This window comes from Scleropages formosus, chromosome 10 (assembly GCF_900964775.1).
Source record: "Scleropages formosus chromosome 10, fSclFor1.1, whole genome shotgun sequence".
In the NCBI taxonomy this organism is placed as follows: Eukaryota; Metazoa; Chordata; class Actinopteri; order Osteoglossiformes; family Osteoglossidae; genus Scleropages; species Scleropages formosus.
In genome coordinates, this window is record NC_041815.1 from 19007791 (window position 1) to 19024650 (window position 16860).

The following is a 16860-nucleotide window of genomic DNA, read 5'->3' on the forward strand; positions in this document are numbered from 1 at the left end:
AGGTTCTACTTATAACAAGACAGTTCTACAATGAAATCTGAACAACCAGCAGAGGACAGGTAGTAGCTGCCCCCTTTGCGCTAATAAACTGCTATGCTAACCTCTGGTGAATGTAGACAGGGAAGACAAAGTACTCCATGTTCCCTTAGGCAGGTGGGATACCTGAATGTCTCTCCCCATTGTTGCTCACAGCAGTAAAAATTTAAAACACAGAAAAGAACAGTTGGAAGCAATTGCCCCAGAAAAGCTTCGCAGTGAGCCATGTGTGATCACAGCAATCAGCCGTGCTCATATGGAGCATGAATGAAGTACAAACTCTATGAAACAATAATTTCTAACTTCTCAATCCTGATAAGAGTCACAGACTACTGGAAGACAAATTTACTCAAAAATATTACAAAAAAATATTTTGAGAGGCACAATGAAACACCTTCAGTATTTCCTAACATGACACACACACACACACACACACACACACACACACACACGTGGAGTGGGGACAAGGAAGTGACTCAAACACAATTCAAGAAGAAATGGTGTCGGGTGAACTAGCCTCTAATGCCTTACCAATCCGGCACACCCTGTACTCTCCCAGGAAATATACTGACTTCTTGTAACAGTTCATTCTGAAGTTGAGCTTGTATTGCCTTTATTAAATACTTCCACAATCTCAACTACAGTATATATGTTACAAAATGTTGCATTTTCTCAAATTGGGACCGTTGAAAATTTACAAAGTTGACACTCTGCTGCAAAGGAAAAAACAATGTGCTGGTGCAGTCTGGTTACACGAGGCTGTCCGGACCTAGGTGGACAGTGCAATTTTTTTTTTGCTTTTATTCATTTAAAAAACTTCCATTAGACTTATTTTCTCCTTTCATTGTACAGGTTGCACATTTAAATGTCCTATTTTGAGACTGCAGGTGAAGAAACTAAAATTAGAAACTAAAAAAAGATCAATTTCAAATGCCAAACAAAGGAACAGATTTCCTTAAGTATAAAAAAATAAATAGATACCATATTACACAAGACATATACGGATAATCAGGAACGGATTTCATTGTACACTTTTTCCATCCAAGAAGTGTTGGAAAGCATACTTGTGACTGCAACCCTAAGCAAGGAGAAAAAAGCATAATTCAAACCTTTCTCCCATCCAAAATACAGAAAAAACGAAAAATCAAAAAAAAAGAAAAAAAAAAAACACACAAGGCTAAAGCTAGATATCGCAACATAGATAAAATAGTTAAAACACAATCTGATTATTTATGGATGATAATTAAAGAATGAAAAAAAACCTTCCAAGGAGAAAAAACCCACAGTTTTCTCTGTGGCAGTGGATGATTTCCATCATTCTACCAACCTCATTTAATTCTGGAATGACAGGACTCTTGTGCAACAATATTGCACACCCGACTGTACAGAGAAGACGCAATACTTCAGAAGACCTGGTAGGGCCTACCGGGGACATTTATTCCAAAACAGGGGAGAAGTTAAAGAAAAGATCATTAATCCTCAGAACAGTATTATGCAACTGATGGTAACAACAGGAGTGTCTCTCATAAAGTAAAGCTTGTGTACACTGATTTTTATGCAGTTTTCTGCTGTCTTTTTATTTTCTTGTAAAGTAAGGAAGGACTCATGAATACATTTATTTATATATTTCTAAAGTTTGCTTTAAAATAGAAGACTTTATCCTTTACTCACGTTTTACCTAAACCCCACCCCCAAAAATTTTATACAAGTTTCCAACACTGTACTATGCAAAGGACACAGAAAAGCAGACGCATGCTTGCAAACGCCTGTTTCAGACTGATTCTGCTCTTCTATACCTCCTCTATGCTGCACTGGATTTTCAAAAAGAACAAAATACAAAGAGGATGAGGGTACAGGTCACTGGCAGAAAGGGGAGGCAGTGGGGTCGAAACCCTTAAAAACGTCCTTTAGAGAGGCAGCATCCTGGTCAGTGTTATCGGTCTCAGCAGGGCTATTGCCCCCAAAGGGGCTGCCAGTGCCACTTGGCTTGCTGGCCTGCTTGACCATACTGAAAAGGGTAGAGACAGGAAGGTTATGGACGCCTGGCGGTGGTTGCTCTGAGGTGCTCGTGGGTCCCGGTCCAGCCGAAGAGGTGGAGGAAGCAGTGGCAGTGGGTCCACCTGTGCCCATTCCACCGGAAGGTGAGGGAGAGGGCTTGGGGCGTGGCCTGTTGTAGCTGTTGTAGCGGTCCGTCGCAGATTCTCCACCACTTTTCTCAGATTCAGGCTGGTCCAGGGCTGACTTGCGCACAAATAGTGGCTCCTTGGCCTTGGCCTTGCCTGGCTCTGTAGGCTTAGACTCTGAGGTGCTGGTGGCAGCAGTAGTGTTCGGGCTGCTTCCAGGACCATCGGGCTTAGCTGCACTTTGGGTCCGTGGGTCATACAGGCTGATGCCACTCAGAACGCTGCTCTGGCCACCACCAATACCCCCAACTCCTCGGCTTACTCCACCTGCAGAGAGCAACCGTGGGTCATAGGGTGCAATGGTGGGGGTGGGAGGGGAGGATGCAGGTGAGGTGCTGGAGGTTGGAAGGGGTGGGGATTCTGAGGACTGCTTGAGGGCTGACTTCTGGGGCTGAAGCCGGGGATCAGCAGGGGCCTTGCGAGCCATCCTGGGATCCACTGGCTTCTCTGCTGGGGCAGACCCCGATGATGCAGCCCCTGATGCTGGAGCTGGAACAGCAGCAGGTGAAGGGCCTGAGGTTGAGCTCACTGTTTTGAGGATGCGGGAGAGCAGCTCAAAGTCAGGAAGAGAAGAGGAGGATGTGGAGCTTGGGTCAGAGGCAGGAGGCGGAGCAGTTAAAGGAGGGGCAGGGTGGACCTGTTGCTGGGCTCGAGTTAGACGAGGGTCGAGTGCCGTAACAGGTGGGATGCCTGGAGGAAGAGGAAGGAAGTCCTGTTTGGGAATAGGCACAGGAATCAAATCCTCAGGGTTCCACAGCACACCCTTGGCAAAGTGGGGCTTGTGCAGGATGATGTCCTTCTTGATGTGACTGAACTGCTGCAGCTGGGAACGGGGGTCTTTGAGGGACATGCCCATCAGAGGGTCCAAGGGAATGGGGACCGGCTTGTCTCGCAACACCCTGTCACTTTCCTCCTCCTCTCCAGAGGTTAAAGTTGAAGCAGGTGGCTTGTGGGCATGGGGGGGCTCTGGTTTGTGTTGAAGTGAGGCTGCATGGCGTGCCAGGCGAGGATCAGCAGGGGTCCCGGACGAGGAAGAGGACGGTGAAGCAGTAGAATTGGGCTCAGCTGATGGTCCTGGCTCTGCAGTCCGAGACAGGCGTGGGTCACGGGCTAGGCGGGGATCCGCAGGGCGGCTACTATGCTGTAGTGCTGCAGCTTTTTGCAGACGGGGATCACTAGGTCCGCCCTCAGGTTTAGGTGCACTCTGAGTCTGCTGCCGAAGAGTCTTTAGGATGGATGTGACACTACCACCTCCATCCTCATCCTCACTGGAATACCAGTTGGCAGAATCACCTAAAACAAAGAAGAAAAAAGGAAACTTTTAGCATAACATCTATACAACTTGTCCCTATATATTCCTCGTATGCTGCAAAGCAGCAGCACCATCTAGGGGTAACAATAAACAACCACTTAGAATTACTTTCCATTTGAACAGGCTTTTCTGTAATACTATGGTTCCTCAGCAAAGAGCTTAAGAAGCAAGGTACTAGTCCCCAGTCCCTCCTTTAATTGTAGCTACATTTAAAAAAAAAGAACTTATGAACATTTGCATTATGCATGTTCAAAGATAGGAGTATATTTCAGTTTATACCGTTAACAGCACTTTCTTTACTTTTTGTAAAAATTCTCTGTTGCAAAACGAAAGCCAAATGCATTTCTGCATTTAGCTATTAATGGTAAAATGTGTTCAAAACAGAAAGGAAATGAGGGACCATTTAATTCTCAATATTTACACAGTGTTTACAGCTTGACTGGTGTTCCTGAGTATCAGTGAAAAATAAAGACTTGACAAATAGTGCATGATAAATTGATTAATCAGTCAACAATTGCCACCGAATGAGTTTGTGTGGAGAATATATTTATAGCTGTTTTACGTTAGTTTTTTTACTTCAGCTCATAGTTAATAAAAAAATTTTAAATTTGAGTCAAAGTATTTTATTACACACACACACACACACACACACACACACACATTTTCAGAACCGCCTGCCCCATACGGGGTCGCGGGGAACCGGAGCCTACCCGGCAACACAAGGCGTAAGGCAGGAGGGGGAGGGGACACACCCAGGACGGGACGCCAGTCCGCCGCAAGGCACCCCAAGCGGGACTCAAACCCCAGACCCACCGGAGGGCAGGACCCGGTCCAACCCACTGCGCCACCGCGCCCCCCTTTATTACAGATATACCCAACAATACCCATAAACAGATCTATAAACCACTTATTACGTGTTAACAAATATAGCTCCACTCCCACAATTAGTGACACCGTATTATATAAAGCATGCACACAGGGTTAAGAGGTCCAATTACTGTTCAAACAATGTGTGTGATCCAAGCAACTCCTTAAACACAGCATAGTTTGAAACACCATGACCCTGCACTGATTAAACCATTACTGATAATAAAGGGATGGCAAATAGAGTATTTTATTTATTTTGGCATTATCTCTGTTTTTTGCAGAACATAATTCATAAAGAGATATGACACCTGTATTATATAGCTTCTTATTGTGACTAAGGGAACAATTCATCCACATATAATTTTTGGTTTTCATGGTGACAGGTCACCTCTTCCTACTGGCATCTGAATCACCAGCACCCAGAAACACCAGATATCAGCTGTGAATACTGTGCAAATGTTTTAAACTAAGGTGCTCCAATTCTCACTAGTCCATTTTTGTCTGCTTTACTGTGTTCCAACCTGGCAGGTAAACAAAGGTTCTGTTTCCTCTGCTAAAAACTGAAATTCTACATTCTATTTACTGTAAACTCTATAACACATAAACCAAAAAAATGCTATTTAAAACGAAAACGGCATCTTCAAAAATTTGAGTATTCATATTAGAATTTGAGCCAGCTTATAGCAATAGTTCGATGGGCTCGTCGACCGACTTTGTGAATAATGCTATGCCAGTAAATTCCAGGTGCAAGTAGAAAACAGTGTTTCAGTGGTACCACTCTGATACGCACCTTCTGTGTCCCTTTCTGACCCTCCCTCAGCCAGGCGCCTTGCCCTCTCCTCTTCCTCTTGCTGCTTCTGTTGTATTCTCATGAAGAGTGCACGCTGGGCTGGCGGCAGGTAGTCTGGCACAGCCATTCCTGTCGCCTGACTGTTGGAGCTGCCATTGGATGAGCTTTCTGTGCCCATCATTGTGTTTTGACCTCGGCTTGGCTGCTCTCCAAAGCTTCCTCCCTCACCCTCTGCCATGTTTTCATATTCCTGATATTCTTCTGCAGAGAAAAGAAATGTTACATGAAATATATTTTTATTAACTAATACAGCCTTTCTGTCATTAGCAATATTATATTCCTTCTGCAAAGATGGTCTTCTATGCAAATAAATATGCTTCCCTTATAAGATCAACAGCAGTACAAGCCATGAAGAAACAGTGTTGAGAATGGCACAAGTTAAATGAAAAAAATCAGTCCAGTAAGACTGCAAAGAAATATAGGGTAAACTGTGGAATATGGTTAAGGGGATATGTGGTCTGGCTCACCTTCTGTTCCCCCTCCTTCCATCTCCATTCCCTGTTGCTGGTGGTAGAAATTATCATAGAAGTTTCCCCCAGGCGGAGGAGGCCCAGGTGGTATCATTCCCGGGTGCGGTGGTCCTTCACCTGGACCAAAATTTCCCATCATGGGAGGCCCTGGCCCCAAGGGTGGGGGGCCTTGGTTCATCCCAGGTGGACCCATGGGTGGCATATCATGGGGACCAGGTGGCATCATGCCAGGTGGGGCAGGTCCCATGTGTCCTGGAGGTGGGCCAGGGAAGCGAGGAGGGGGGCCTCCCGGGGGTCCTGAGGGCCCATGTGGACCAGGAGGTCCTGGAGGAGCACCAGGGACTGTACCTCTGAGGACACAAAAAGTAATATATTAGCACAATCCCTCCAAATATGAATAAACAAGTTTTATACACAAGACAAGGCATAAGGCAGACCTGACACCGAGTTTCTGAGCCAGCTGTCCAGTGGGCTGCACTACAATTTCAAAGAGCGATGGAATTTTCTTTCCACTGTTTCCAGGGCAGGGGGGCGGTGGGCCCATTGGAGGTGGGGGAGGTCCATTTGGGTTGGGTGGTCCTTGATAGGGGCCTCCATCTGGGCAGGGGGGTGGTGGACCAGAGCAGGGACCTGCTCCCGGGCCAGGTGGAGGTCCTGGTGGAGGCATAGGGCCTGGGGGTCCAAAGTCTACTGGAGCACTAGAGTCAACAGGGCCATGGCGAGGTGGAGTTGGCAACAAGCCCACTCCTGGCGGAGGCTTGGGCAAGGGGTTGATACCTTGCTTCTTAAGCTCTTCCACCTCCTTCTCATCTTCAGCTCCAGCTTCTGCATCCTCTGCCAACATCTACAGGGGTGAGTTTGAGAATAAAGGGACTACTCAGTACATCAAACTAATGGCCAAAATGCTGAACTAGGTTATGGATGGACAAGATTAAGATAAAAGTTTGACAAACATGGCTGGAAGTACTGCAGGTAAAGCAGAGACAGACCAGGACATGAACCTAGAAGCAGAACATCTTAATTTTAAAAAAGAACCTACAGGTTTCATCCATGTACATTTAACAGCTTGGCTCACCTTGTCAAGAAGGTCCTTTGTGTCATTGGTTAGTGCCTCATGGGAGAACATGCACTCATCCCCATTAACACAATTTCCAGTGGTGTGAAACAGCTTGCAGGGGAAATCACGTGGTGTGCAGTCAAGAAAAAATTTACTAAAATGATGAATATCACAAACTTTACAATCTGTCCAATTAAGACTGTAAAGATTGTGGATGCGACTGACATACAAGCCGGTTATCTCCTCCTGCTTCCTCCAAAACATTGCTGAGAAATCTAATGCAAATACATTTTAATGTGACTTTACAACCTTTAACCTCTACACCCTGGAAAGATTTACATCATAGATAAAGTAACTTGTAAAAACCCAAAAATTAAACAAGACAAGGGATATGAACAAAACTTTGTATTTTTTAAATAAATATTTGCATGTTCAAAAAGGACTTTATAAAACCTTAGACTGTAAAAAAGGATATCATGCATGTAAGGACAATTCTCTGCTCGTGCACAAAAGCCTGTGATGTAGAACTTGCAGAGCTCTTTCTTCTTGGGGAGTTCAATGTCATGGCTGAAGTTACAATGTTCTCCCTACAACAAACACACACAAAGGGACAATGTATTTATGGGAGCACTAAGGTATTCCACATTTGACAACCCAATGCAAGACATGAACTGGCAGGTCTCAAATTTGCAGTTTTCCTAACATTAAGAGCACTTTAAAAAAATATACAAGAAGAAAAAAAAAAAAAAAAAAAAAAAAAAAAAAAAAAAAAAAAAAAAAACTTACCCAAGTGCAGCGTCCCTCAATGTAGTATTTGCAGATTGCTTTGCCTTTCTTGTCCTGTCCATGCTTGTCTTGGTCATTCCTGCGTTGACTGCACCCTCCATCCTGCATAGCAGTGGAAAAAGATTAAAAATTAATGGAGTGCATTTCCTTTGCAATGCTTTAATGGCACTTGGAACTTCTTTCACATCCATGACTTTTCAGTTTAGTTTCAGGTGGCTGCTCACTCCCATATCCATGTCGCCATTGTTGTCCTCATCATGGCCATGTTCTCCACGGCCTCGGCCTCTGTTCCGCCCTCGACCCCTGCTCATGCCTCGACCACCTTTACCTCTGCCTCGACCTCGCCCACCTTTACCACCTGAGATGTAAGCCACATGAGAGTGTAATTCTCCCAACCTCATACACAGGTTAATACTCTACAGTGAAAATACAGCAGTCGAGACCAAGCAAGCTCACAGGTTTTACAAATATCTAATAGAAAATATGTATAGTAACTAACTGTATAATAGCAGTAAGACTATTCAACAGCTTCAGACACCAGTCTCACTCACCCCGACCACGATCTTTTGACTTCCTATACTGATTCAGTTCTTTGGAGTAATCATCATAATCATCATCCCCCATGTTGTCATAGTCATCATCTCCATACTGAAAAACAAAATTTACTGATGTCAATTTATTTATTAAAATAAAAATGATTTTCTCAGATAATGCTGAATAAGATTTAAGTGAATTAGCTTAAGCAGAGTTCAACGGAAAAATGGAAACTAGAGATGAGGATCTGGAGTTAATCTGCTGCTCCAACTATGGTAACAAAATTGTCAAAGCTATATTGACAGCTGTACTCCATAGTAATATACTGCAAATGTCAAGACCTCTGTGTGATCACCTTTGAAAGGCTTGTCAGCAGCTTACCTCCATTTCATCTCCATACATCATTCCATCTCCATCGTCATTCTCCCCACCCATTTTGCCTCTTCCCCGGCCTCTGCCTCCAAGTCCTCGTCCACCACGTCCCCTCATTCCTCCTCGACCACGCCCGCGCTGGTTCTTGAGGCGGCCTTTACCTCCTAGAAGGGTGACACCAAAACACACTACCCCGTCAAGCAGAAACTGATTTGGAAACTAAATTATTTGTGCAAGAAAGTTTTAAAAAATGGGATCAAATTAACAAGGTGTGTTTGCATAATTTCAAGACTACAATTCTTGGTCTTAAAAACGCACTTATCGGTAAGGGGACAGACACCTCTTTTTTTTTTAAATCTGTTCATTTTGCAAAAAGATATTCTTTTAAAAGATCATAACTTCTCAGAGGAACTACTCAATACTTTTCAGCCCAGTATTTTAAAGTTTTTGTTACTTTCATATTGAAAACCAGAAAGAAATCCTGTCACTGCACAACATCTAACAGTTGCAGTATCAAGAAGGGTGAAAACTGCCCAGTCTATGTGCAATAGCCATTTTTATGATGAACGTGCCAGCTATTAGCTTTATTTCCAATAACGGCCTCAACTAAGTCCTACACGAGTTACCCTCCTACATAGAATCCCTTTGTACTTTTAATTTCTGGTACAGATGACCCAGCTAAATTAAATGAAAATATGGAATCAGAAAAACAAAGACAAGAATAGGTCTGTCTTTTGTTTTAAATTTTTGACGTTTTCAATAATTTGGAAATTATTGCTGATATACTGACTGCTGCTGTCTAAATATTTAATTTATGCGGTTTTTGGTGCATTTAGAAAAAAGGTAAAGATTCAAGTGTCTAATGTAGACACTGTCTGAGCTACTGACACCCACTCAGACAAAAAGAGCCCAGATGTGAAAAGCAGTGGACTTTCTCTTTAAGCTTATTCAAACTTTCCTAACTTTTCACTCCCTCCATAGAGGTCTTGGCCAACAACTCACCTCTGCCCCCATGGCTGTTACCACGCCCTCCTCTGCTACTGCCCCCACTGCCCTCTTTGGCTTTGCGGTACTGGTTCAGCTCCTTTGCAAAATCATCATACTCTTCCTCTCCCATGTCCTCATCTTCCTCACCCTCATAAGTTTCCTCCTCATACTCATCGTAGCCCCCGTAGCCCTGCTTGTCCATCTTCATATATCCCCCTTTCTTGGACATGGGACCGCCATGAGATGAAGCAGGAGGAGGGTAACCTGAATGAGACTAAAGCAAAGGGGCAAAAAATTAACATCGACACTGACACAAATGCCCTCTTAACTTTTCCTAATTTTTTGTTAGACTACATTTATTAATAATTGACAGTGAAAAAGAGAGGTTTAGGCATTTTGTAAGCATAGCAAAAGTGAGCAGGTAAGACCAAATACCAACAACTCACCTGAGGTGGGTACTGAGGGCTGTACTCCCTGTACTTCCTTTTCTCGCTTGGGCTGTAATCGGACTCATCACTGAAGTCAGAGTGGTCATCACTGGAGGAAGGATGTCGCTGTAGAACCCACACAGATAGGCTTAACAAAAAGGCAAAGCCTATGGCGGTCACATGATGGACACAAATTCCAGACGCATAATGGCTGCAAGTCCAATAAAATAATCCTTTGCTAAAACAACTAGCTAGCAGCATAGTGGTTACAGCTGCTGCCTTTGGACCTAAAGGTTGCAGGCGCCAATCCAATTTCCTGCTGCAGTACCCTTGAGCAAGCTACTTACCCTATACTGCTCTAGTAAAATTACTCCAATGTATAAAATGAGTAAATAGCTGCAGGTGGCTTAACATTATAGGAAGGTTTGGAGAAAAGCATCAGGTAAATGAATAAAAGTAAATTTAACTATGAAAGACAGGTGAAAGGGCTACTAAATTTTCAACTACATGTTGGGGTTTCACTGTCAATGTCAAAAAAACTGAAAATGTGTTTTTTATAAATACTCAGGCACAGAATGCAGTTAACTGTGCCCATTAGGCACTAGTTTAAACCCAAATAATGTGAAAGAGAGAAATTGTCATGACAAGATTATGTGAGCAAGAACATTTTGGGCTTTAAACAGAAGTTGCCAAACGTCCACATTTCCACTGTTGAAAGCCCAGCATGTTCACGTTTGGAGGACGACAAAGGACAAAAAACTGACTTTGTGTCTGGATTTGCGCCTCTTCTTGGACCTCCTCTTCTCCTTCTCCCTCTCCCTCTCCTTCCTCCTCTTCCGCTTGCGCCTATGGGACTTCTCATCATCTGAACCACTGGCATGGCGCTCCTTGCTGCGACGCGGCTTCTCCTGGGCTTCCCCTCCTCCGCTGGGCGCCTCTGCATCACCCCCATCATCCTCCAACTCACCCTCTTCCAGCTCTCCATCCTCATGCCTGAAATGACACCAGTGGAACATCACCATTCTGCCTCATGCATCTACACCCAGTTCATGGCAAGCAAGGTCTTAAACCTCAGAAACTGTTGCAAAAACCTTTCCTTATAAACTGTCAATGTAAAATCTAATATTTGCACTTGGAAAAGTAAAATTTCTGCCATCACATAATGTTACTGTACTAGATGTCAACTGAGAATATCTCATTAAAACTGCAATTTTAGAAACAATTACTAAGTAGAAATAGTTTAACTGGATATTAATCTCAGTTAACAATACGCAATATAAAATCTTTACACCCCGTCATTGTTTTCCATCAGAAATATTAAGCAACTGAAAAAACTGTTCTTCAGAAGGATGACATAAGAAAGCAGCTTGGCTTTGCAAAGACAAGATTCATTTTGTCAAGCAGCATTTTGTCTATTTGTGGGCCTATTTGTCTTTAGTAAAACACAGGAAAACTCATGTCAACCACTCAGGAACACAATATATGTAGCTTCTAAATTATCTGTGACCAAAATATATTTCAGAAATGTTGTACCATTTGCTTTTGTGCTTCCGTTCAACTCATTTCCATTTATCAACTAGTTTTTATATTGAAAATGTTATGTCTTGATTCTGAGGATCAACTTCATTTTTACAGTTTTAGCGGGAGGATATCTAAAATCTATGCTGAGTATCACAAAAATTATTTAATAGTGTAATTATACTGGTACCTTCAATGTATTTATCAAATATGTTCTTAGCGATTTATACGGGAAAATAATGTGGTCTCTATATAATATACACTGACACAGTGTAATACAACAGTAAAAAGCAGATAGAATAAAAGCTGAACTGGGGGCTGGGCTTTTTAGCTTTTGGGAAAGGGGGTAAGTTTACAGGAGAAGGACATGTATGGCCAAAAATGCTTGTGTGTATTCTGCTATTTAATACAACCATGTTGCATGAACATAGCACTGTTGAACATGCAAACCGCAATGCATGTTGTGACGGTTCATGTACATGCGAAAGCGATATGGTACCCCATGTCACCAAAAAGGGATACAGAAAAAAATTGTATGAAGATCTGCATACATTCACACACACCTCAAAGGCATTATGTAATCACTAAAACCATATTCTGCAAGTGTAAATGTTTAAATGCATAATTTAACTAAGAGACTAAAAGTGGTTAAGACTAAATCACTGAAAACAGCAAAGGCAGACCTTAGAAGAAATCTGATGTACTCCTTTCAGCTGAGTAAAACCATCTTAATCCATTTGTCAGTGTCGTGTGTTATGTCAATGAGGACATTCTCCCATCTTATGGATATTTCCAGAGTTAAGGTGCCATTCATGTTCTATTTCCAAGCTCAAGTATGACATTCCTGAGCTTACTGCCTTCCAGATACCCAACTGCCATGAAGAAACTAGGAAGTCACCGTCAAGCTAAAATATTTGGCTCTGAAAAACTATTTTGTCTCTACATAACACACTATATTTGGGGAAGAATCTATTAAGTAAAAACTGAGGTTAAGGTTAAGAGACTAACTGTGGTTTTAAATTATTAAACACTGAAGCATCATCAAAACTGGAACTTGCTATCAAAAAACAAAAACAGGAATACACATGATAGACTTAAAAAAGCCACAGCTGCAAAACTAACTATAAAACAAACTGAGATGGTACTAATTTTTTACCGAATTAGTTGTGTTGGACTTGGAATATCCCTTATAAGAAGCTCAAGAAGACTACCGAGAAACAGAGAAATAGGGAGCAATGACATACCATTCATAGTACTGAAGCTCAAATTTTAACAAGTTATTTCTCCCTAACAACAAAGAGCAACAATTAATTCAGAAGAAGAAAGACACGGTTTCTTCTGGATAGGGTTTTCTGGATACGTGACAGCACACTACGACAGATCACACAATGTGACGAGCCTGTCTGCAGGTAACAGACGACAGGAACTGATTAAAAGCAAACAAGTATAAGGAAAAAACTTTAACTGCTTCAAACTCCCCATTTAGCTTACTATTCTTCCACACATCCATCAATTTTCAATAACCATTTATTCTGAGCAGGGTCATGGTGAAGTGGAGCCTATCCCAGAAGCACTGGGGACAATTCTGGGGGGGTGTACACCCCAGATAAGACACTGTTCTATCACAAGGTAGCCCCACACACACCCCCATTCACACTCTAGGGGCAATCTAGTCACCAATCCTGCACTGCATGTTATTGAAATGTGGGAGTAAACTGGACCATGTAGAACAAACCCACAAAGACAGGGAAAACATGCTAACTCCACGCAGACTGAGCAGGGTTTGAACCCATGTTCTCTTGCACCACCCAGGCACTATGAGGCACCAGTGCCACTGTGCTGCCCGCTTACTACTCTTGTAGTCTATAAATGCTGAATTACAGAGTAAGAATTACAAAAACACTTCTTTAGCTCTTTAACCTTCAAAAAATCTTCCAAGAATTTTGGAAGACAAAGTTTTGAGGCACAAAAGAACACTGTCAAATTACTAAATTACAAAAATTAAAAACAAAAACTCAAAGCACTAATTTGCACAACAGTAACTAGAGAATGTGAAAGACAAAGTGACTTAACTACTGACAAAAAGATACTGTAATAAATCTATACTTGCTATCGGCCTCTCTCACTTGAAACACGTCCTAACCCCAATAACATAAAGGTCAGAACAGTGAGAATTTTTTTTGTTTTCTCCACAAGCTAGTGGAATATAACACTCTGAGACATTCAGGCACAGACAAGGCACATCTTGCCAAGGCTGTCTTATAAGACAGCTGCCAGACATTCAACCTATTATCCGCCAAAGGCCCACTGACTCATTTTTATCAACTACTCCCTGTTTCTGTCTCCTTTCAGAGCTACTATATTACTCGTCAAAATAACTTGAATTCAAGCCTTTTATATGCTCCCCAATGTAACCTCCAAGAAGTAACAAAAACATGTAACTGGCATGTATGTAGCCATGCTCCAGCTGTATTGTAACCCAAAAGACATATCAGGAGCTTCCACTGTGGGTAAACAACTCAGCTTTTTTTTTTTTTTTTTTTTTAATAAACTTTACATGAGGCAAGTGCACTTCCAACACTTCTCAGTTACACTGGGTAGAAGAAAGGCACTAATGTTTCTTCCCAGGCTGCTGGCTCCTTGTCCTCAGTGAAGGCAAATTTACATAATCACTAAAAAGGTTTATAATTTAAAAACTTTACATTAACTCACTTAGTCAATGCCAACTTATACTCAACCTTTACTTAAGGGTTAGTGTTTATACACATCACCCCTCACACTTACTTTACTTTTACACTGACATTAATTTCATTTTATGTAATGGCAAATATTGGGAAAAAATATACATTTCTTTATTTGTATTTTTTTTTTTTTTTTTTTTGTTTTTACAAATATACAAGCACTATTCAAGTTCAAATAAAACAGGGCACAGAAACTAGGTGAACCAGGCAAAATTATTCAAGTTCACCAAAAGTGGACTTGAATTTAAAAATGTATACTAAATCTTAAAAACTGCCAAATGAAACTTTTGCTGGCAAGTTTTATTACGTGCCATTACTAGAATGGCAAGTTCCATTACCGTGAACGATAAAGCACGGCCTCAAAATACGTGGCACGAACACACCTGCATCCGTAACGGGTCACCTCATGCAAACCTACGAAGTAAATTGCTACAGCCAAAATACAAGAAAGGAATACAAAAGGGAAGAAATATATATATATTTTTAACGGTGCTCCTGAACTACGGAGGCCCTTCTGTCTGCAAAGAGTGCAGGGAAGTACTTACTGTGAGCGGCTATCTTCACCATTCCACTGAGAGCAGGACTAGGGACACTGCTGTCCACTGTCCCTGCACCCCCAAAGTGGACAAGCATTTTATTGACAATGCTGGCAATGGGCTTTACAGGGGATGTTCACTATGGAAGAGGATGGGACCACAACATATCCTTGTACACACAACTACTGGCACACAGGGAGTTAATTTGGGCAACTTGTGTTTTGTTTCACATCACTTTTTAAAAAAAAAAAAAAAAAAAGAAAAAAAAACTTTGGAAATGCTTTTGAAACATTGAGCAACAAGGTACTGGATCTTGGAGAATGGGTACTGTAAAAGTCTAAAACTACATTCTTCTACAGAATTAAAAAAATCTTTAAAAAAGTCAATAAAAATCCTTCTTATTAGAATAATAGCTGAATAAGAGGAAAAGAATTGAATCCGACAGAATTCTGCATTAGTGTATGACTAAGAAAAATCTTGAGAAAGCACCTACCTACCCACTAAACTCTCATGGCGGGATATTCACGTGTGTATTAAAATAACATGCGATTCAACTACCAAAAAAAAAAAAAAAAAAAACACTTCATGCATTTACCGTAGAAAACCTAAATACCGACACAAACAATTTTTAGATAACAGATTTTATATATATAAAAAATAAAATAGTGCAAAATCAGTAAATATATAATATATACAAAAACTCAGAGAAGCGAGCGACAACCACCAGCTTATCTACTACGCCGGACCAGGCTGCCTTGCTTGTTTCGGACATATTTTCTACCTGTACGAAGGAACTTTTACCCGTGCTGTTTTTAATCCGAATAATTATTTAACTTGTAAATGTCTGGGACAAACATTTTGAGATATCCATTTAATGCAAGTGCCAGCATTTTTCGTCTAAGCACGTCGTAACGCAGCTCGCTCCTTACTTAGCCTAGCTGGACAAATCACAAGCTACGCTAATTAGCAACCAGGACGATTCGTTATTTTTCCTGCCTGTATTAATATGTCCACAATGATCACAGCCAAGTTAGGAGGGACAATTCGTGCAATAAACCACAATATATTTAAATTAAAAGTCCCCACTTCTCTTTTGCTCGTAGCCACCAAGCATTACGACGTTCGTCGCTTAGGATACATTAAGTTAGCTAGCAGCTACCAATCATCCGTTTGGAAGTCTGCAAACCTGGGACAAATAAATGTTGATTAGTGATTTCATTTTAACAATTAATTAAAATATTAATTAGTAAGTTCCCCTATATTCCTCAAAACATTTGTCCCTTCAAAGTTGGTTGGTCTTTTTGATGTAGACGGCGAAAATGCAGGCTATTCGACCATACGGTCGGGTTCTTCTTCAAAATTTAACTGAAATTTTTTAAAAAAGAAACTTAAATTCTGAACATATCCCTGGTTCGTGTTTGACCTTCCAGATTGCGCTCTGCAACGTTTCAAGATGGCGTTCGTTACCTCTGTACTTGTTCCCCAGAAAAAGGCGACTTTAATCCCCTTGAAAAGAAAAAAGAAAGCCCGGGCTTTTTTATGTCTAAAAAAGCACAGGACAAATAAATTGTTGTATAGAAATATGATGGTAGAATTACTCGACCTTTCGTCAGTGAGAAGGCTGTTGATGTGTTCGTGGTTGGTTGTTGTTGGGGAGTTTGGATGGACAGTCATGCTTTCCACAGCCATTTCCTCTAGCTACATAAGTGCAAAAAAAATTACAAATCGACTCTGGAATCTACTGGCTTATGCGTCACTTGACTTGGATCTACTTGTTAAAGGATTTTAGGAAGAGTTTAAATTCATAGTAGTCAATTCCCCATTAACTGTTTAAAGAGAGATAGGTTGAAATGTGTCCTGAGGTTCTCCGTCCTACAGCTGCGCTGTAAAATGAAACTCATCCACTTAAAATGGCGCCGACCCTTCTCCTCAGAGAAAGGGGCGGTCTTTGCGTCACAGTGATGTCAAAGGGACGTCACCCTCGGAAATAACCGAAAATTCTATGTAACGAAGTCACAAAGCATATTGGTTTCCTAGGTAATTTTGATACAAAATGTAGAAAAAGATTAGGAAAAGAACATTCCTTGGCACGGAATTAAAAAATATGTAAATAAAGTGTAGCCACGGTTAAAGGAATGAATCTTTACTTAACATTCATCGGAATGGGATATCTGATCAATTAC

At 41.5% G+C, this 16860-nt stretch overlaps 1 protein-coding gene across 2 annotated transcripts; it reads right to left on the bottom strand.

Annotated features, from left to right (window-relative positions):
* Positions 1-652: 652 nt before the first annotated feature.
* On the bottom strand, positions 653-16587 carry zc3h4 (zinc finger CCCH-type containing 4). Of its 2 annotated transcripts, none has more exons than XM_029255640.1 (14): positions 16281-16366; positions 10647-10875; positions 9901-10008; positions 9470-9728; positions 8477-8631; positions 8113-8209; positions 7786-7919; positions 7562-7663; positions 7251-7362; positions 6794-6903; positions 6156-6562; positions 5716-6068; positions 5189-5449; positions 653-3512 (listed from the first exon to the last, which is right to left on the bottom strand). In XM_029255640.1, the coding sequence occupies exons 1-14, from the start codon at positions 16364-16366 to the stop codon at positions 1894-1896; spliced, it is 4032 nt and encodes a 1343-aa protein (XP_029111473.1). In that variant the 3' UTR covers positions 653-1893. The 2 variants fall into 2 exon arrangements, with proteins under 2 accessions (XP_029111473.1, XP_029111474.1); XM_029255641.1 differs by having other exon boundaries at positions 1894-3512; positions 9602-9728; positions 16281-16587.
* Between the last annotated feature and the right edge of the window lie 273 nt (positions 16588-16860).